The sequence below is a fragment of the Dendrobium catenatum genome, unplaced genomic scaffold (assembly GCF_001605985.2).
Source record: "Dendrobium catenatum unplaced genomic scaffold, ASM160598v2 fragScaff_scaffold_1422, whole genome shotgun sequence".
NCBI classification, from domain to species: domain Eukaryota; kingdom Viridiplantae; phylum Streptophyta; class Magnoliopsida; order Asparagales; family Orchidaceae; genus Dendrobium; species Dendrobium catenatum.
Window position 1 is genome coordinate 489,458 of NW_021319884.1, and position 21,808 is coordinate 511,265.

Here is a 21,808-nt window from a genome sequence, read left to right on the forward strand (position 1 = left end):
ATGTTCTAACGCGTTTATAAATAAGCATATAATCATTAAAATTAAGAAGAAGAGCACAATTTTTCCGCACACTACAGGAAAACACGCGTTTACCGGCGAAATTTACCGGCGGATACAATTGCGTCGGAACACACGGCGCCTGCAGCGGCGCATAATACGAAGGAATAGCTACAGCGTATTTTCCGGCGCATATGACGCCGGTAACATACCGATGGATATTGCACCGGAAAATACGCCGGTTAATAACAACAATTTATTTTTGCGCCGCACTTTGCGGAGGAAACGTACCGGCGCAGTTACCGGCGGATAAAACGTCGGGGTATTTAAACTCAATGACTTAGGACCGACGCATTTTGTGCCGGAAATGTTTCCGGCGTCCGGGACGCCGGAAAATCTGCCGTCGTAAACCCTATTTTCGAACTTGAGCCCGACGGCTGCTCATTTCTTTTGTTCGTTTCTCTCACCAATTTTTCTCTCCCTCGTCGCTCTCCGTCCGCTCGCCGTAGATCGACGTCCCCGATTGATCACCGGACGCCGCCGATGATCACCGCATTCATCGTCGGGGAAAGCACGCTTTTTGACCATGAGTTTCCGCCTCCCTCCCGTCGCCTTAGTCTTTTTTTTTTTTTTTTTGTAATTTCTTTTTAAACATTAGATTTAGCGTTCATATTGTTGATGCTTTTTGTTGAAAAATTTTGCAAAATCAATTTGGATTCATGCCGGGTATTTCTATTATGGAAGCCATACTTTTTTGAGAGGTTTGATGGAGCAAAAAAAAAGAGAGAGTAAGGAGGATCTACATATAATTTTTGTTTATTTAGAGAAAACATATGAGAAAGATAAAGGTTTTATGGCTACAGATGTTGAAGATTGTGGTTAAAAGCATGTAGGTAGAGTTGTTAAGGTGATTGATTATGTGCTAATGGAGAACAACTTTATGAAGTAATCTGGGTGGTCAGATATGGAGAAAGGTAAAGGTTTTATGGGTGCAAGGGAGATATTGGAGTATCAAGAATTTGATTGTGGAAGGGATCATAATGATCTAAAGATGGAAGAAAGAAGAAAAATTCCCAATGATTTTGGCGAGAAATGATAATTTAAATATTTCTGAGACATCGAGTGTTTGGAAATTAGATCGGATGGTTCGTTCAGATTACTTGAAGTAGGGTGAGAATGGTGAAGGGTCAGCTTCTTGCTAAGGGAAGGAAGATTGCCTAAGGAAGGATAGGGTTTGGTTGGCACTAACCTGAAGACTATCTGGGGTTAAGAAAATGTCTAATTTATAGGTCGGGTTCTGGTGCTACTCCTATAGTGGCGGATTGCTTCATTTGTTTGTTTGAAACTATAGAAGCCAAGAACATTTAACTCATTATTTTCCACCAAACTCTTCAAGACGGTAGGTGGCTTATCCTCCAACACACCTTTAGTATTAGCACTTATTTCCTCAACATGTTTAACTACTCATAGAGCTGTAATAGACTTTGTTCTGTTAAGATAAAAGAATCTTTTCATGCCATGATTAATAAGAATCCACAAACCATATTCATCATTATCTTCCTCTACTCCCTTAATGGGAACAACATCAGAATTTTTATTCCCCTTTCTTACAATTAGATTAGAAGAATTCTAATGTTAATATCTCTTTATATTCAGTTTTACATCTACTTGAGCGAAAATTCTTTACTTATTTGCTCTTATATATAGGTGATGGATATTAGAAATCAAAGAAGTTGGATGTATAACCGATTATCTCAAGGACGAAAGACATTAACAGATGAATTCATTAATGGGGTGAACATTTTCATTCAGCAAGCGAAACAACTACCAAGATTCATATCAGAAAGAAAGTTTCGATGTCCATGTTCTAAACATAAAAATCTAGTGCACCTAGAACCAGATGATGTAACTGTTGATCTGTGTCGCAGAGGGTTCATGCCACGTTATTGGTATTGGACTTCTCAGGGAGTTTCGAGCATATAATATACTCAATCTGTCCTTCTACAGAGCACTAATATAGCTGAGGCTGAAAATTACCGACCAAATCTTGAGGAATTAGTTCAAGATGCAACTGGAATACAATTTGGAACAAAATGTAGAAGATTACCGAATAATGGTGCACATAATTTTTATATTTGCTGCATGCTTCCAGCAACCTAATCTGGAGAGGTAACCACTCTCACTGAGCTTATTTTGCTGTGAAGATATGTAAGGCATCAAGTTAGAATACTAATGTGCTTGTAATATTTTAATCAATTCCCATTGGTGCTTAAGAAACCAATCCAACATATAATTTAATTCCTACAGATTTATATTGACAAAAAAGTTAGTTTCCAAATTTGTTTGACATACACAAAGATAGATGTTATGGTAATGGATGCATGATTATACCTTTAAAAAGAAGATTTCTCAGAATTGCATCCATCATTGTAATGCACCAAGTTATATTCTTTGAATCTTAGTAATATGAAATAATATGTGATGTTTTTAATGGTTGTTACTTGTCTGACAATTTTTTAATGAATTATAAGTTTTCTGTGCATTTGTGATGAAATTTTATTTGTGAAACGTTTATATAACTGTCGGATAGAATATTGTATAGGTTTGCAGGTGTGAAAAATGATTGTTGGTCTGGAAGAATTTTTTTGTCAATGCTACAGGTTTCCATGGATTTTGCATCGGAAAGACGGAAACGAACGATACAACAAATTAGATCGTCATGCTGCGCGTCTTTGTGTGCGCCGGAAATTACGCGCTTTCCGTCGATCGTAATCTGGACGAGATTGCCGACGCGAAGTTGCGGTCGGAACTAAGTCGTAGCTTTATTTACGGCAACCTTACGACTTTTATGCGCGGTATATGTCGGATTAACGATTAATACCGCGTATTTTCGTCGGATTAGTGTTTGAAAATCGCTTATTATGTCAATATGCCCGAAATGCACCAAAAAGTGCGCCAGAATGTTTTGCGCTGGTGCATTAGAGACGTCGGGTAAATGATTTAGCACACACCGCCATAACCGGTGCATTGAAATCCGACGGAAATGCGTCGTAAAATTGAGTGGAGTTTCGTCAGATTTAAATGGTTACCGGCGGATACTGTCCGCCGGTAATGACGTGTTTTCCTGTAGTGGCATCACATACACTGACCGGAAAAAGGGCATACTTAAGACACATAAACGTAGAAGGATAAACACGAGTAGGGTTCCGAAACCGACAAAAACAACTTTGCATTTAAAAGGGGTTCACCAATTTCATCAGCCGGAAATCTTAATGGACTTCACCTCCGGCTTCTTAACTTCCTCCTTAGGAACTGTGACGGTGAGCACGCCGTTCTCCATGGCGGCCTTCACGTCGTCGGCCTTTGTATTTTCCGGGAGATTGAAGCGGCGTAGGAAGCTGCCGGTAGTGCGTTCGAAGAGACGCCAGGTATCGGACTTCTCCGCCTTCTCTCGCTTCCTCTCCCCGCTGATTTTAAGCACACTTCCTTCCTCTAACTCCACCTTCACAAGGTTAGCCATGGATATCATATATATATTTCTTAGAGAAATTGTCAAATTTGTTTTCATTATTTCACTAAATCGGAGAAATCTGTGTTTTTAAGATTTTTGAATAATTATAATATTTTTAAAGACGCAACAATTCACCTCCCTATAATGACTCATTTTTTATTAGATTAATGATATGTTAATGATCCAATAGGAACATAATATGATCTCTTATATAAATGAAAATTTTGCATAGGAGTTGAGTGGCACTGCATTGGTGAGCATGGTGATGCTGTCTTCTTTGTCTTGTGGCTTTTGGATTGAGTGGCATATCAGAGATTGAGAGATACATGCCGATATTGTGCTCTCAATCAAATTGAGCGCTGCAATCCTAAGAAGTGTAGCCCAATCGTGTTGACATGACAAAAATATTTTTTAATAAAATATTTAATACTACTTTCCTTAAATCCAAAAACCATCCCAACCGCCTCATTTCACCTAAGGAAAATTTGTAAACCAAATATCATTAGTAATTAAATTATATGATTAACTATGTTATACAAAAAATTAAAATAGGCATATTCGTAAATTCAACGAGAGACTTACTTGCCCATTAAAAAATTTTAAAAGTACTATAGTAAGTTGCTCGTTGAACGGGTGACTATCTATAGTAATTTTTTTTATTATATATTTTTATTTTTTAAATCAAATTTATTTTTTCAAAGGAAAAAAAATTAATTAAATCACATTAATTTAAATATCATTATTAATTTTTATATATTTTTTAATTTTATAATTTAATATTGAAAATTTTAAATCAATCTTACATTTACTTTATTAATCTTAAAGATAATTTATTAAAATGCAACATCATTGCTTCCTTGGGATTGCATTTAGAATATATATTTTAAAAAATTGATTACATATTTATATTCAAAATATTTATAGATAGACTAACATTGAATATATATTTTTTAAATTTAACTAAGAAAAAGATATTTAATTTTTAAAAAGATAATGAAAATTTATTTAAAAAAACTTGAATTAATGATGTAAACTTGAGAAATGATTTCTATTAAAAAATAAAATTGACACTCAAATTAATTAATATTTTAAAATTAAAATTTTTTCATAAATTTAATTAAAATTTTCCATTGAGAAATATAAATTTGAGTTAAAACCAAAATAAAATGTAAAAAAAGTATAGTGTATTGTATCAAGTTGCTTGTTCAAATGGCAACTTGCTAACTTCTTCTTCTTTTTTTTTTAATTTATTTTTTAAATGCTGATTGGGCAAATAAGTTGCCCATTAAACAAATGATTATTCCTTTTTTAATTTTTTTTACAACATGCTTAATAACATAATTTAAGTACTAATGATAGTTTGTTTAAAAATTTACCCTTTCTCCTATTTGGCCAAAGAAGAAAGTAGAGAAGGGGGAGAGAGGAGGATATAGAAAGTTTGCCTTGGGCCAATTTTCTCTATCATGCTAATTATAAAAAATTTTCATCTCATGATTGTTGATCTTTATGCTACCTCTGATTTCAATGATTACAATTTCTATCTAATTTGTCTCTTTTGAATGTAAAAAAAAAGATATAATTTCTTTTAATCTCCCAAATTTTCAACAAATAATTTTAGATATGTTGTATGATTGTTCCTTCTATACATTTGATATGATCATATTGAGATTTTACCTTATTGTTTTTCATGTATATTATTTTATCTAAAATAATAAGGATAAAGGCATAATAAAAATGATGTGGACTTCTACCTTTCATTTAATCTGATTTGACATGACATGCAACATCTACGATACACTAGGCTTGACATGAATATTTGATATGATGCATCTAATTTGACATGCATTCTAACATAATTTTTCTCATGCACACTAACAAGTATACTTATAATCATAATTAACATAATTGTTGTAGTTCATAGTACTAATATATTTACATGCTATTTTATTTGCGATTGATATGTACATGATGTATAATGAATGTTATTATGAATCATAAATACAAGATATGTTATATATGCATATTTAAGAAAAGTAGGCAAGATATTTAATTGATTTAGGTTGGCTGGAGATATGTGCTCATATATAAGATGGTGAGCTAGTGGGCTTTCCTTTAAATAAGGATCATGATGTAATCCTAAAAATATGATGGGTGGCATAAGGAGAGCTTGGCTAATATGGTATTATATGCTAACAAGTAGGAAATGATGAATTAAATCACAATAAATGAAAAAAAAAAGTAAATGATGACTTCTTATATGAAACTACTTGACTTTTGATTGATGAGAATGATGATTGATTAATGTAGGTTTGACCTACATGATATGGTGTAGAATACAACATGAGCCAAATATCCTTATTTGCATAGATAATAATAACTAAGATTGTAGAGTTATTGCATGCGGAGATAATTGATTTTACATGTATAGACATAATGCATTGATATTGATAGAACATAGATATGATGCATTCATAATGATAATATCTATACTATCTTATGATTGATAAGTATGGATTTGGCCACTATTTTACTGCATATGGTATAATCACATGAGTAGATTATATAATTCATCAATACAATTGAACTAATAGTATTGACTTATGTGATGACATTTCATATAGTATTTCACAGGAACTTCATGCACTGCTTAGAATGAATTCTATTAGTGCTTGAGAAACTTCAAGAAGTAGCAAGCCTATAATATACATCTTCGAGCGAGTTAATTTGTTATCCATGGAGTGAGAACAAGGCAATTGTGATAATACAACGAGCGGTTGACTTATACACTAAGATGACTAGTCTCTGCAACAAGCAACTTGAGGTTTGTTTAAGTTTTTGGATAAGGAGTTCATTGTTGTTGATCCTTCATTATTGACCACAAGAGCATCTGCTACGACAATGAGGCCCCCCACCACTAAGCTTACAATAAGAAATGAGTTAATGCTAAGAGTTAAACTAGCTAAAGAGATTGCCGAGAGCAAGAGGAGGTGCCTGCTACTCAAGAGATCCTAGCGAACAAGGAGGCATTAACACTTACAATCAAGCTAACATATTGACAGAGAGACTTGGGCTATTTGGTTGCTTGAAAAAGAAATACAGTGTAAAGTAAATGCAATATAAAGTAAATGTAATGCATTCTAAATACTTTGAGCCTATTTGGTTGTCTGCAAAATAAACACAAGATAATTGTTTCCCTTATTTGGTTAGGTATATCTAGAGTAAAGTAAAAGCATTTTTTTTTATAATTTATTTTGGCATTAAAATTAGTGTATTTATAAAAGTAGTTTATTTATAATAATTAGTATTATTTGGTGTTATAAAATAAAATTAATGTATACATTTATTTTATGATCTTATTATAATTTTTATTATTATAAGATATAAAATTATGTTGTGTATTAATTTAGTAGTGTGCTACAATAAACGAAAATATACTTGTGATAAAGAGAAATTTTAGTTTTAAATTCTTTTAAAATTTTTAATTTTTATTTTTAAGTAATGTTTTTATAACAAAAAATTATAGAAAATTAAATTTTCAAACTGATTTATTTGTTTAATTTAGCAATAAAAACAATTGATTTCGATTAGTAATCAATAAATCACATGATTCTCATTCATAACATGTAAACAACATTAATAAAAATGTATAATTAAAAAAATGATAAAAATATACCCATTGTTCGTAGTTATAATTACAACAAATTAACCTGAAACAGTTTATAAATAACAACTTTAATAGATATGCCAATCTTCAACAAGTTATATCAGTTTCCTAGCTCTTTACGCATCCATCTATCCTTCAAATCTGTAGGTTTTGAAAGAAAAGATGGTATAAGTATGGGATTTTTTATTAAATTATCATATATCGTATCAACCTCTTCTTCTGAGAAGCCAGAAATATTTGTTAACTCAACATCAGTTCAATATACATATTCCGTATTTGATTTGGATATGTTATTGAGCTCTTGATAATGTTAGCAACTTCATTCATACTATCAGTCATCAAACAAATACTCTCATGGATATTTTCATCGACAGCTGATGTCTTATACTTCATTTTTGCATCACCTCTTATACTAGATGAAGGAAACATTTTCTTTATTGTTACAGTAGAATCTTCTATAACTTGCATATCAGGCTACTTAGTAGGCATTGATCCATCTGCACCAATATCTGTAAATTATGAGGGTTCATCATCGCTTAAATGTATTTGTTGAGATCCAAGTGGAGTTTGAGAATTTCTCAATTTTTCCCACTCTCCAGTTGCATGTCCAAGACCACATACTATCTCCAACTCTACATAATTTGCAATTGGAATATTTAAATAAGCAGAATCCTTGGGAAAAGCCTGTAAGTAATAAAAAAGTTGTTATCCCCAAAATATAAATTTAAATGATGTGTTTAAAGTAATACCTAAATATGTGATGCATACTCTTCTTAACCCATCACTATCATTTTCTTTATTTCATCCCTAAATACACCTAATTTTCATTTTAACTCCTGAATGTGAATCCACACACTTCTTTGATACCTTATTTGGTTCTTGCATTGTTGACCTGTCACCTCTATTCCAAACTTCACATTCATTTTTTGGGTTGCACCTTGATACACATAGTCTTTGAATTCTTGGGCACTTCGCATATTTACATTTACATATTCCATCATTATTTGAAGCAATCCAGTTATCCACTCAGGTTTTAAGCTCCATAAAAATTTTTTCCTCTTGGGCTTTGAATTACCATTCGTCTCTATTTGTGATGAATTCATTATCCCTTACATAAAATATGATACATACAGGGTCTTAAATTTGTTATATGATGTAACAAACAAGAATTGAAATAAATATGAAAAAAAAATCAATTTGATTCTCTCAAGATTTACTAAATCTGGATATACATAAATTTAACATATCCTACTTGTAGCCAAACCAAAAAGAGTTGGAGAGAAAACCACAAAACATAGCTACAAGAAAAGCAACACATTCGCTCTCCAAAACAAGAAAACTAGGTGAGAAAATATACCACAATGGAATTGTGGAGAGAGAAACAATTCTAAATATTACAAAACTTCTAAATCAACCTTAATAGAAAACACAACCGGAAATTTAAGCTCTCATGTTGATTCATATGAACTTCAATATGCTCGAGTTTATAGCTCTATCAGTGAACAAAGTGCATGTTTGACAGAAATGAAGAATTGGGAAAATATTTACCTTGGCAGGAAGTACGAGGTAATTACTGGCTATGTTACCAGCTAGATGATAATAATGTTACTGCACCTAGCCAATCTGATAATTTCATAACAACGAATGCAAATACCCATGAGAGTAGTGAAGTTAAAAGTCAAAATGCATTTGGAGGTACAATATCAGAGAGATCAGATATCATGAATCTTCAGCAGACTAGTCATCCACTTTTAGAAACCATATCTGAAGAGAGCAGCGTCGTAAAGAGTGGGAATCAGGTTTCTCAACATAACCATGACTACCCTCCTAATATGGTGTTTGATCCCCACTATCCTGAATGGTGTTATGACACAATCACAAACAAGTGGTACACTATTGAGTCATATAGTTATGCCATTCATAATTCTTCAAATGTAACTCAAGACCAACTTCCTACAAATGTGAGTTTAGATAAAGCTAAGAATGTGAGTTTAGATAAAGCTATAGAGGTACTTATAAAAACTTATGGTGGATTCCTAATAATTTTTCATGATATCCAGTTATCCACTTTGAGAAGTTTTATACAGTGAAACCTCCAAACCGTCAGGATGGTGGAGTTCTCAAAATCTTTCCAGGCAAGAAAAAGACAAATCAAAATTGCTTTTGATTTGTTTCTATAATCAAGTCTCGCATCTCTCGGAATATTGATACTACCACAAGTTCTAGCATGCTATATCCAAAAATGCTTGTATACAGAGCAAAAATATATTCCGTATCCAAAAGTACAAGATCTCACAAAGATAAAATACTAATGCAACTCAAATAATTTGGGTTTCATAAAAAAACTATAAACTTGTAGATTGGAATCAGCACTCCAAAGCTCACGAATTGACAAATGGAGATTAGATCTGCACTTGAGAGCAATAAAACCCCTCCATTAATAACAAAACTCATTTTATAATAAAGGAAGTCTTCGGAATAATATGAGAGTGGTAACAGCATCAATACTTATGAATAGTTGAAGCCACAAAGAAAAGAAAGAAAGTCTATGACATCAAATGAAGGGTCATTATCACCATATCTCTCTCCTAAAATTATTGCGATGAAAAGTTAAGAGTTTCATTCACAACACCTTTCAACAACAATAACAACATCAAGCCTTTGTCCCACCATGTTTGGTAGGCTAAATGAATCCTTTATTATACTACTAGAAAAGTGATTGGTAATTCAAAGAATTTAATTAATAATATCATGAAAAAAATTAACTTGAAAATAAATATCATGAAAGAATACGAATACTAGGTGCAACATTGAAAGAAATGCATAAAAAGGAAATAAACCAATATAATTAATAAAAACACAAAGTATAAATTAGTAAGTTATAGTTAAATTCATAAAAAGTAAATTAACAAATCTAGTATCCATCATTTTGCATGCAAGTCCACATGAATTGAGCAATTTCATCTCTTTATTCTAGCCATTCTCTAGAATCATCTGCAGTTGCTTGATCAACTCTTCTATTGTGACTTATCCTATCCCATTCATCCTTGGATTGAATGAACTCATCGCCACCTTCTGTAACTATGCAATTATGCAGTATGCAACAGACAATAACAATGTTAACTTGAGTTTGTAGAGGAAAGTAGGGTTCGCATTTTATAATTGTGAAACAGTTCTTCAAGGAACCAAATGCACGCTCAACAGTTGTGCGTAATGAGGAATGTCGTAGATTAAAAAATTCCTTAGAATTTGTAAGTTGAATAGAACTGAACTACTTCAAGTGATATCTTGTGGAATGATATGGCAGAATAAAACCATTGCGTGTGGAGTAGCCACCATCAGCCATATAATATTTACTTGCTGGTACATGCAAACCATATGATCTTTCTAATGCATTTTTAAGTACTGCTATGTTATGAGAAGAACCTTCCCAACCAGCAAGCATGTATGTGAACCTCAAATCAATAGCTACTGCTACTAAAACATTTTGTGTTGGATATTGTTTCCTTCCTCTAAATGTGGCTTCGTTCACTTTTGGAACTCTAGCTTTAATATGAGTTCCATTTATCAAACCAATACAATCCTAAATTTGACACAAAGTATATTTAGGATTTCGTAATAAATAAAAAGATTTTCATTGAATAAAAATTGATTATACTTTGAAAAATGGCATAAACCTATTACTTGATTTAATCTTATATGGAGTTTTGGGTGGTGGAGGCTTGATAAACTCATTGCGTAACTCCCCTACAGCAAGTAATGCAGCTTTGAAGTACCTACTAAAAATTTTGCTAGAGCGATGAAAGTTAAATCGGATAACTCGGTTATGAACATTATGCCCAAGTGTATGTGATGACATAACAACTTGTTCCTCAATTCAAACATTTATTGTATCTAACAATAATCCTCTTGTACGCATTAAATCACATAATTTGAAAAAATGTGCTTGCCCCATGCGTACCATGTCAACACAGTCAGAATCACATCCATTATATAACCAAGATATATATGTGTCACGTTGTATATTCAATTGAGGATCATAAATTTTTTCTTTGTGAATCTGCTGCAATAGTACACATACTGTACTAATTGCAATAAAAATCACTTTTAGCACATCATTATATTTTTTAATCTCATGTAGTTCAGAAACATTTCCCAATGGTTTAACCATCTTTGTAACTATAACATCAAACTTCAAGCAAAAAAAAAAAAAAAAAAATCAATGAGCAATAATTCATGAAATAAAATGAATAAAGAATAAAATCATTATATTTTTGAATCTCAAGTTTGTTTTTTAATAAAATCAGACTGGTACTTGGTACAAGTTCATTGTTTCGGTGATGCTGATCTCCTGCATTTCAAAGGTCACTTTTTTATATTTGCATTGATATAGAAATAATATAGAAGTTGAGACACAAAATCTATCCCGCTCCAACTGAACAATCAAAAGTTTAACTCACACTTTTAAAACATCAATAGTTAAGCCTTTTCAAAACAAAGTGTGTGTTACGGAACAAAAACATTAGTTAATCAAGTTATACATAACTCAAATAGTAAATATGAAGAAATAACAATCAGGGTTAACTTTCATGGTTAAATTTGGAATTTTTTTTAGAGTAAGGCGAAATGATTCAAGTGCAACCAATTACCATACTGTTCTTCCTTAACAGGGAATGAAACCGACCATGTTCTTTAGAGAGGGGTCAAAGGGGAAGCAACAATGCAAGAAAATGTAAAATGACTTTATTTAGACAGCCTATTAGAAAGCATTAGGACTAGTAAACTTGGAATTATAACGGATGTCCAGTAGAATTGAATTTGCAAATAAAAAAGCGAAATTAATAAGTAAAATTATGAGGCATTCATCAACCCCATTACAATAGCATAAATATGAATTTGAGGCCCCTCATGAAGAAACAATAGGAATTGACAAAAAGGTAGGATTACATCAATGAAAAATATTTTTTCAAGTGCATGGAATAGTCTTTTATTGATTCTGAAGCTAAATATGGCATATATGTGAGATGCACAAAATTATTACAACTGCAATACTTGTGGAAACAAATACTCCACAAAAGTGCTAAAAAACCTGTAAGTTAGTTGCATGTATATTTATACAACAATACAAGTCATTTGATGCCTGATTAAGGCTTTGTTTGGGGACAGCTTTTTATTTGCTGCCTGATTAAGGCTTCTAGGGGAAAGATTTATGCTTTTTAATTGCTCTATTTTTTGCCGATCAAATTCAACCTACCTCGCATGGTTTTTGTGTTAAAAAAACTCATTTGTTAGATTTGTACAAAAAGTTTGTACATGCAAGGACCAACAAGTCCCGAGCAACGGGAAATATAAGGTTTTATATAAAAATTTCAACAAGACAAAAATAGTATATGCTAATTTAGTTAAAATAATTTTATTAGTGTGAATTATATATTACAAATGATATGCTTTCTAGTACCTAGAAATACTATGAACATGATGTAACCGATTGAATTGTTCGGTAAGGGTCGGGACAATTGTAGTTGGTATGTATCAAATGATGATTGTGGAAAACATCAAAAGTCAAGTAGCAATGAGATCTAAACTTGGTCATTCTTCCGGTTGGATGGGAGATTAGAAAGAAGAGTCACCATTCATATGGTTAACATGTGTTTGCGGTAGTAGGTGTTGAACAACATAAAGAGGGGAACATTAGAAATCAGGTAATAATAAGCTAAGCTTTTTGCCGTCTTGTTTCTAGTAGTCAGGTTAGGTAAATTTTAAGATAAAAAAGTAGCTATAACGACAATAACGAGGTTTATAGGAAAATTGTGGCACATAAATGTTTATGTAGCATATAAAATAGGTGGATGGTCGCAACATTTTGGATAGAGATTCTTGCTTGAAGATGTTGAGGATTCTCCAAGAAATGGTGATTGTACAGTATCTATGGCAAAAAGCTTAGCTTGCCTTACAGATGAGCCTTTGTCAACAAATAATCAGAATGACAAGAGACAATTGGAGCTGAAGAGATTAATTTAGGTACACATCAAGAAGATGGTGAAAGCACAATATCTCACCAGGAAAAAATATGGATTTTTTACCAAATCCTCTAGTTCGAAGGATTGACAGGATTTGATCGAAGAAATATGTGAAAAGGAGAAAGTTACCTTCAGAACTAGCGAGCTTCCATCCTTACTTCCGATGAAAATGTCACAACTTCTGATCCGATAGGCAAAGGAAACATCATCGAAGGAGCGAAGTCAAACAAGAACGAAGTGTTCAAAGAAGTCACTTGTTCAGTCTTACACCTCCTATGAAGCAATGAAGCCGAACATCAATGACGATGCGAAGCATTTCATCCAGAGAATTTATAACCCGCTCAATATGAGCGGGTTTCTATTTCATACGAAAGATGCTTTGTAATACACGGCTAATGCTTCAGAGGGTATCCTTTTGTTCCCCTCAAAATCAACCAAACAACTGCATTTAGTAAATACATGTAATTGTTTTATTTTGCCCTCCTAATTCTGCATACCAAACAGCCCCTTAGTGTTATGAAGAAATCTGTTAAATTGAAAGACATTGTTGGTGAGGGAGGATGGAGCTCATAGAAGAATGTTCCCCTATAGATAAACACCTATGTTAAAGGATGTCATTGATCTACATGCTAAAATGGAAGAATCTTGTATCCTCTTCCTCTTAAAGTGCCTATTAGATGTAGGCTATTGTTGCTTGAGTCAGCATTTGAAGTAGTGTGTAGGATGTTTTAAGATAGTAAATTTACCCCACTTTATATATATATATATATATATATATATATATATAAAGCTACTAAGTAATAAAATTTCATAATTGAGGTATGTACCTTTGTGTCAACTTCATGCACTATGTTGTTATTTCTTTTTTCATTATTATGGAATCAACTTTATATATACTGTTATAGTGTATATGTGATGAAGACTTAGATTTTTTCATTTGATATGATGGAAAGTTAATAGATTAATTTTGAGTGACAAGTTCATTATTCATCTCCAAATGAAAAATTTATATTGTCTAATAATGTGATGAGTCAAGGGTTTACCTTTGAGTGGCAGGGTAATTATTCTCCTCCATATAGTGAGTTTACACTTAAATTTTTACAATGTATAATAATATTTCGATATCGTTGGTGATCTCTTTGTGAGATGATATTACTAGTGAGATAGATTGTGCGTAGCGCTTGGTCAAGTTTAAATGGTGCTTTGGCAATGGCAACTCATGTTGGTGATTAAGAAAAAGATTTGTCATACCTTGGGTGATGATGAAAATATAGATGAAAACTTAGCATTAATTGCTAATTTGCCTAATGGCCTCAATATGTATTATTTATCCTGCTGTGCCATTTGGCGGCAAAACTGTCAGTTAGAGGATACATACCACATCTTTAGTGGCAGAAGATTATTTGAGATTGGATCCTAATGATATTTTTTACTAAGCATGAGCTCTTTGTGAGCTAAAGTAATTTTTAGATTTACCCACCCCGACAAACAGTTACGGAGGATGGATGGATTTTATTTTAAGTCTTGATGTTTGGATTTTTGAATTTTAAATATCTGGAAACAAAATTTGAAATTTGGATTTATGAGAATTTGAGTGGAATTTGAAAATATTTGTGAACCCCTCCGATTGAGATCATCATTCAACATGACCATCATCGGGGTGTTTGGGCCCATTTCTCTTTTGTTGATTGAACCCTGTTAACTCGACCAAGTTGTTGATCAAGGATTGAGTTTCTTGTAGAATTTTTTTCTTTGTTTGTGAATTTTGTTTATTAAAGGTCTTGAAGGCCTAATATGAATGTATAAAATAAATATTATGGTCGACTTAATGACCGCATATTTATCTGATGGTTTGAACATTGTCCACTACTATTTACATGCTTAGGAGGATCAAGTTTCATAGTCTTCATGCCTTTGTTAAAAAATTCATTTGAATATAGGCCTTGAAGGCCTAAAATGGATGTATTAGAACAAATACATCGGTTGCCACAACCGCATAATTTTTTGATGGTTCGAACCCTGTCAACTCCCATTGATACACATAGAAGGATCGAGTTCGAACTTGAATTCAATTATCGACCCGCACAACATCCCTAGATGTCACGTGTGTACCAATAACACGCTCATCGGGGCCCATGCTGGTGTTTGGGAGGCATTTTATAATTGTTTGTTGAACCTTGTCAACTCCTATTTATTTGCTTTAGAGGATCAGGTTCAAATTTGTTGACTCGCGTAGCATCTCTAGATATCACGTGTGTACCAATAAAATGCTCGTTGGGGTTCATGCAGGTTTTGATTGTATTTACCCCTTTAGTGTACCTTTGTGCATAAAAGTTAAGGTTTATGTGCAAGGGTATACTTGGAATATTTATAAATGCCTTTGCTCCACTTGCAAGGACGTTGCAGATCCGATGGCATTTGTTTGTAGATAGTATGTAATATTCGTAGCGGGGCTCCAACAGAAGCTCATGGGAGCTTGTATGTCATATTCTTCATGCACTTTATTGTGGTGTTTAGCTCATATAGTACATCTGCCATTGCCACAAGTAGCCAGGTAGATGTATTCCTTCACAAATTAAAATTGACTTCAGGATACTGCATTTAAAAAAGTCTTTCTGCATCTACCCATAATTGGCATGTGGCACATGCATCTGTCATTGTAGAGAGCTTATATGTATTGTAGATATTTCATATTTGACCACAGATAACCAGTTGAATGTATAACGTGTATCCTTCAGCAGCTCGTGGGAATTTATATTAATTGTTATCAGTTAGCATTTTGTCTGTAAATAACATTTTGTGTGTACAACGGATGTCATGCAAGTGCTCAAGGGTGTAGCCCCTAATCATTGCCAATAAATATCTGCAATTATTTACACATTGATCTCTGCTTACTTGCGAAGGACCTCTACTTTTGACTATCATTGTATAGCTACTGACTTGTATGCGCTATAGGCATACTACCCTTGCTTGTGGATGATATATTGCATGTATGTTTACATCCATAGAATGTCGATCCTTCTCGCAATCTTTATGTTGTTATTATTTGGAAAGACCATCATGTCTTCTTACAAAACTGTTAAGGGAACTACACATTGTTGGCATTATTTATATGCATGTGAGATCTAATGTGTCTGCAACACATCTTCTCTCGTCACCAATATGCCCATCTATGACTTGTCATTGACCACTGCTCAAGTTGTAATTCACTATAATTTTTTTATCACATATGTTGTTTGTGTATCCTTGTCGCCACCTACCAACAGCTCTTGATGAACCATATAAATCTCTTTATCATGTAGCCAGTTGGTCTAAGATACGAATGGCATTCATTAGTATTATGGTTGATTTGAGTTTTTCACTTTTACTTGAGTAGCTTTCATGGGTCAATTACAACATCTATTAGAGCTCTTATATGATAATCATCCAATTGAAGTGATGACTCCTATCAATTGTTGCTTGGAGATGAATTATCACCCTCCAAAGTCTCTTAGGCCATGGCAATGTAACCATGACATATCTTTAAATATTTTCTTGTAATTTGTAAGCACATCGCACTTGCAAGAACTTTATCTTCAAGGTGGTTCATTGTGTATGCTACACTCAACCTCACCATTCATTTGTACTCCAATTGAAGTAGTCACCTCTTAGCATTCATTAGAGATTAATCAAATTCATTCCTTCACTGACTGTTCATCCAATTTAAGTCAAGTTTATGCTCCAAACTTCTTATCCAATTTGAAATTTTAAGCTATTGTCATTTGATTTAAAGTCTTTATCATTTTATTCAAACTTTATTGATCATTCAAGTTCCAAATATGTCCAAGTTCAAATTGTTTGAGTTTGAGTACAGTTCAGGCTTAAGATGATCCTCTTCCTTTGAGTCCTCTGTGGTTCATTATTGTTTCCATCTAAATTCAAGTCCTATTTGAGTTCATGTCTTGTTGTCCAAATCAAGCTTGAATGTTCAAAGGTCTACTATGGTTCGAGTTTGATTCAGATTTGAGTTCGGTTCAATTTTTTTTACATGGGTTCAATCCTTTATTAAGTCACTTAGATTTTGTTTAAAAGTCTAAGTACAGGTCCTCTGTTGTTCTTTCGAGTTCAAATCCGGCCCGAATGTAGTAGCATATTCACCCAAAATTTTGGCAGCCTCCCGACGTCTCCCATGTTTTGGGGAAAACAATGAGAAATTTGGCCTTCCCACCACGTCCAATAGAGGCGTGTATGGTAGGTGTTCTCGGATGAGGACACAGTAGCCGTGATCATCCTTCCCACCATGCACAATAAAGGCATGTATGGATCTTTGACGGTATCTATTTTAAATGGCACAGTTTTGCTTTCCCCCCACTTGGGGGTTCTTATAAATAACCCCGCCTCACCGTAAGCATCGCACCGGGGTCCCATCCCACTTTTAATTGATTACTTGTAATTATAATTAATTAAGATAATTAATTATAATCATTATAAATTATTAAAGTAATTAATTATATATTACATTAATCAATTAAAATTAATTAATTAATAATAATTTTTTTATTAATTAATAAAGGATTAGTTATAATTAATTAAGATTAATTTTTAACTAATATAATTATAATTAATTAAATATAATTATAATTATTTAATCAAAATTAAATATAATAATCATAATTAATTAAATTATTTATAAATAAAATTAATTAAAATGAATTTTGAATAAGATTGATCCCTGGTTCCGCAGATTTCTAGGATTAAGTCAAAGGAGTGCGTGAAAGGTAGAGAGTTACACTCATTACTAGCATGCCCTTGTTGTTACTTCCGAGCAAAATATCATAACTTTTGATCGGACAAGTCATGGAAGGAGCAAAGTTGAACAACCATGAAGGTTTGAATAAGCATGTAAATGGGAGAAAGTTACATTCTTAACAGGCGAGCCCCCGTTACTGCTTCTAATTAAAATGTTGTAACTTTTACCCCTATAGGAAGGGAGAGTCATCAAATGGGGCAGAAATCTTTGGTTAGGGCAGGGAAGGTTCGGAGAGGAAGGAGGTTGGCAAAGGCTTTGTATGAGGAGGTCACTCTCTCTCTCTCTCTCTCTCTCTCCCTCTCTCTCTCTCTCTCTCTCTATCTCTAGATTGAAAAGACCAAGAGGTCAAGTAATGATCCCGATCGAGCTGGCTTCGGCGAGATGGGGTTGTGGGGTTGAAGGCTTCAGAGTTGAGGTCGATGGGGTTCAATCAGGTGCAAGAGAGAATCAGCCAGTGGAATTCTTGCGTGTGTGGAGTCGAAGGTAGAAACCACATAAGCCTTCATCTAGTTAGATTTTAAAGACGAGCGCAGAGGGAAAATTATGGGAAGATCAGGCACGTGTGAGAGGACTGTTTGGCACTATCTGCAGGGAATGGCCCTGTAACAGGAGGTGGGATATCTGCGGGATTGGGGCATGGACAATGACAGGTAATCATTTTAGTAATTATTTATTTTTTTCTTTTTGTTTTAATACAGAGGTCAATAAACGCCCCCCAACAAACGTGTTTTACGTCTAGAGTGAATCACATTTGTTGTATAAGATTGAGCCTGTGGATCTCTAGATATTTATTCTAGATGTTACATAGAAATTTTCTTATAGTGGATTTCCAAAAGTTTACTTGGATGTCACACTAAGATTATCATTTAGTGGATCTCCAAAAATTTTCTTGAATGTCACACTGAGACTTTTATTTAGTGGATCTCCAAAAATTTGCTTGGATGTCACACTAAGATTTTCATTTAGTGGATCTCTAAAAATTTGCTTGGATGTCACACTAAGATTTTTCTTCTGTAGATCTCTAAGAGTTCATCTCTGTGCCTTTATAAATCTTTAGATGCATTTGTAATCTTCAATATAGTTAATATATTTGCTCTTATCCAAGTAGAGATCCATAGGGTAGAGATAAAGTATTTCATACTTAGATCCTTAGAGTATCACTTTGTAGATTGAGGCTAGTGGATAGAATCACCACCATTTGTTCTCTTTAATCACCACACTCATTTTAGTTTATAACCTTTTTGTATATGCTCGACATTCTTCCATCATCTGGTTTTATCTTGGCAAAATTTTAAATATTTATTTGGGGATCTCAGCATGCGGAACGATGTCAATCCAAATAAATATTTAAAATACCGCTAGTATTTAGGGACATTTGTAGGTGTCATTTAGGATGCTTCTTTTCATAGCTTTAACTTGAATCTTGAGATTTTGGTTCTTCTGTCTGTGCTTTGTGCTGTAGACATTTGATGAAGAATTACCTGATTTATCTTTTTTGACTTGTCAGGAGATTTGTACCTTCGGACCTATGCGTCTAGCTTTGGCGGGCTTGATGAAAGGGTAGACGTAGGTGACCTAAACCCTTTGGTTTAAATAAGGTTGGTGGCAAGAAGTCATCGATCCAGAGCTTTATGTATAGCGGACTTGTTGATAACAAAATCCTTTTAGTTCAGCCTTAGGCTTTATGTAAACTTTTAAGATATTTTTTTGGTCCTTTGCTTTAGCTTTGATGTACTTGTTGAAGAAGAATTCATTCGATTCTTGCTTTGTGCTTTATAGATTTGTTAAAGGATTTACAGGTTTCGGATTTGATTGATAGTACCAATTATAGATAGTATCTTATTCATTAACCACTTGAGGAGATTTTAATCTGAGTCACTTGAGTTGATCATATCAGGAGAGCTAGGATTTGATAGCTCTTTGTCCTCTAGTTACTGAGATGGGGGTTCCTCTACTACGGACTTTTCTTATGGCTTGTTGAGTAGACGGAGCTGCCAGCGATCTGTCCATATTTAGACTTATTGGATCCAACCTTTTACACCCATTCAGGCTTTGGACTTGAGCTATGGGAATTACACTTCCAAATATTGATTTTACTAAAGTTGGTAGATATGGAGTCATCCTTTGTGGTTGTAGATTTAGAGCCCACATACATTTGGTAGTTGCTCGAGAATTTTCCTTCCACTAGAACTTTGATTCTCTTATCAATTAGGAGAATTTGGTGGACTACAATCACTTGAACTGGTCGAGTCAAATTGGCCTTCATTCTTCTTATAATCCCTAATGATGCGTTGATGAAGTGGGGGTTCCGCTACTACGACCTTTCTTATGGCTTGTTGAGTAGACAGAGCTGCCAGCGATTCGGTTATATTTGGGCTTGTCGGATCCGACTTCTTACACCCATTTGAACCTTAAGCTTCAGACTGTCAAAATACTATAAGCTTCTTCAGCTCAATTTATAGGAGTGTGTAGCCACAAAAGTCACTTTCTTGACCATTAAGTCTTGGTACATCGGAGAAGGTGGTGTATCTCACTTTGGAAAGATCACCTGCACATACCTTGAAAAAGAAATCTTTATGTTCTTTAATACAAATGATCATTTGAATTGATAATTTTAAATATTTATTTGAGGATCTCGGCATGCAGCATGATATCAACCCCAATAAATATTTAAAATGCCCCTATCTTGCAGGGATATTTTAGGGCAGAATAAATTTGAGATTTTAAATATTCATTTTGGGATCTCATCATATAGCACATTGTCAACCCAAATGAATATTTAAAATGCCTCTATCTCAAAAGGGCATTTTAGATAGGCTTTGTATATTTGAAATTTTAAATATTTATTCAGGGATCTTAGCACACGATAGGATATTAACCTAGATAAATATTTAAAATGCCCCCAGTTTGATGGGAGATTTTGAAATGCATTTTTTTATACAAGAGAATTTCAAAATATAAATGTAAGCATGCATTGATAACTATGCACATAAAACTTTGATCCTCATAAAGTATATTAGACATAGAATTTTGATGCATGATACTTCTTTAAATTTCGGCCGTTGATAGGCGGTATAGGTCTCTGATCATTCAGATTGATCAATTGATATGCTCCTCTTTGATAAACCTTCTTGATGATGAAGGGACCTTCCCAATTGGATACAAACTTTCCACTAATTTTTTGGTATGGGATGATTGGTCTTCTCAGCACCAAGACCAATTCCCCTTCTTGAAATGCTAGAGAACACACCATTCGATCAAATGATTTTGCCATTATTCCTCAGTAGATTTTTAGGTTTTGTTGAGCTTGTAGCATGACCTCATCAAGTGCATCGAGCTCTTCCATTCTCAAGCGAGTATTCTATTCTTGGGTGAGGTCATTCTAGATTTTTATCTGGAGTGATGGTAATTCAATCTCCAATGGTAATATAGCTTCGACACCGATTACCAAAGAATAAGGAGTTGCTTTGGATGGCATCTTGTACGTTATATGATATGCCCATAGTGCCTCTGCCATCTTCATATGCCACTTTCTTTTATTCTTAGTAGGGATCTTCTTCAACAATTTCACTAATGTTTTGTTGAAGGCTTCTACTAAGCCATTTGCCCTTGGATTGTATATAAACGAGTACCGCCAATCAATTTTATGCCGATCAATAAACTTGTAAATTTTTGTACTTTTGAATGTGGTGCCATTGTCTGAGATTATGCAGTGTGGCATACCAAATTTGCAGACAATATTGTGGGTAAATAAATTAATCACATGCTTGGATGTGACTTCTTTGAATGGAGCCACTTCTGCCCACTTGGAAAAGTAGTCCATTGCT

At 33.7% G+C, this 21,808-nt stretch overlaps 1 protein-coding gene across 1 annotated transcript; it reads right to left on the reverse strand.

The window, feature by feature from the left end:
* Window positions 1–3,253: 3,253 nt before the first annotated feature.
* Window positions 3,254–3,517, reverse strand: LOC114580949 (class I heat shock protein-like). Its single transcript, XM_028699981.1, has one exon. It carries the CDS (start codon window positions 3,515–3,517, stop codon window positions 3,254–3,256), a length of 264 nt encoding a protein of 87 aa, XP_028555814.1.
* Window positions 3,518–21,808: the final 18,291 nt, after the last annotated feature.

Coding starts and splice junctions, on each gene's coding strand:
- LOC114580949 (XM_028699981.1), bottom strand. CDS start 3,517: ATGGCTAACCTTGTGAAGGTGGAGTTAGAGGAAGGAAGTGTGCTTAAA.